Genomic DNA, 1545 nt, shown 5'->3' on the forward strand with positions numbered 1-1545 from the left:
CTCATTCACTTACAACCACTTATAACTACTTTGTATAATATAGAAAACTCACTCAAGAGTATATAATTTGATGATAGGAATGCTCTAAAGATCACCTTGCATGTATAGGGGAAGGTTAATATACAAATTTTAACATAAGAATGTAGGAACGATACCAATCTATCAAAAATGAGAACATAAGAAACAATACTAACTACAATATCAATCTATATAAGCAATGTTTTATTATATCAAAGAAAAAAAACCTAATTGTAACAACAAAAGAATTAAAATCAGCAACAAAATAATAACAAATACTTATAACGGTATAAGAAAAAAAAAACCTAATAATAACAGCAAAATGTAAATTAACAATTACTTATAACGTTTCATAATCGGAAATCAGCAAATACGAAAAAGATACAACAACAAACAATTATAAAAACAAATTAGTTCTCACTGTTTTTATGTTAAGAATAAAATGTATTTGATCCTAAAAGTGTATCTACATATTATATAAAATATTTTTCTAAAATTATTAAAGGCCCATTCAACCCAAAGATAAAGACCTTGTCATGGCTCTCCCACTGCCATGGCCTCCCCACTTTCTCCTCAACCACTCAACATGATCAAAACCACAATACACACCGGTGAATCACCCTCCTACACCGGAGTAGAACCCGTAAACCCTGAACGACGCATCGCCTACGATGTAGGATTCGCTCTCATCGTCCTCCTCTTCATTATCATCCTCACCTACACTTCTTACATGTGCAAGCGATACACACGCTCTAGATCACCACCACACCCCACCTCCTCATTCCACACCACCACCGCCGACTCAGACACCGACGATTTCCACTCAATAACACTCTCAACCGGTCTAGAAGACAATATTTTATCAAATTTCCCTACTTTCGTTTATTCTGAAGCCATGAAGCCTAATAAAGTTAACACGGGTAAGGATGCATGTGTTGAGACACATATTAGTAACAATTATGACTCGCGTTGCCCGATTTGTTTAGGGGAATATGAATTAAGCGATGTTATGCGGTTGTTACCGGAATGTGGGCATTGGTTTCATGTGGGATGTGTTGATATGTGGTTAAAGGTGCATGCAACATGTCCAGTGTGTCGAAAGTCGCCGGTGGCGGAGTTGACTTGACAAAGTTGTTTTGTACGTTTGTTTTAAGTGAAAATTAACATGAGATGCAAAGGTTATTGGTTTAGATTGTGTACTACACGTACTATACGTTGTTTTTTTTTTCATATATTAATTTTTATGTAGCAAAATGCTCCCACTTTGTATAACTAGTGGCCAGTGGGCAAGTTGCATCATGTTAAATTGTTAATTAGGTAATCCTTTTGCTGCTTATCTGTCGGCATTTTTATTATTATATTTTATAAATTTAGTAACTTAAATATATAAAGATTGAGATCCAATACTTGCCCATATACATGATGGTTTTTTGATAAATTAAAAGAATTGATAAAAAAATGAATAAGTGAAAATAAGTTCTTTTTATACAAGGATTTTAGAATGAAAATAATGATGATAAAGCAATC

The 1545-nt window shown here is 33.7% G+C and overlaps 1 protein-coding gene across 1 annotated transcript; it reads left to right on the plus strand.

Moving 5' to 3' along the window:
* Positions 1-504: 504 nt before the first annotated feature.
* Positions 505-1144, plus strand: LOC143624676 (RING-H2 finger protein ATL70-like). The gene has a single exon (XM_077095270.1). The coding sequence runs from the start codon at positions 572-574 to the stop codon at positions 1142-1144; it is 573 nt and encodes a 190-aa protein (XP_076951385.1). The 5' UTR covers positions 505-571.
* Positions 1145-1545: the final 401 nt, after the last annotated feature.

Source organism: Bidens hawaiensis, unplaced genomic scaffold, assembly GCF_021521415.1.
Source record: "Bidens hawaiensis isolate Kalapana, Puna unplaced genomic scaffold, B.hawaiensis_p1.1 tig00000055_1, whole genome shotgun sequence".
NCBI classification, from domain to species: domain Eukaryota; kingdom Viridiplantae; phylum Streptophyta; class Magnoliopsida; order Asterales; family Asteraceae; genus Bidens; species Bidens hawaiensis.

What these genes read in the sequence shown, in the direction of transcription:
- LOC143624676 (XM_077095270.1), top strand. Translation starts at nt 572, where the DNA reads ATGGCCTCCCCACTTTCTCCTCAACCACTCAACATGATCAAAACCACA.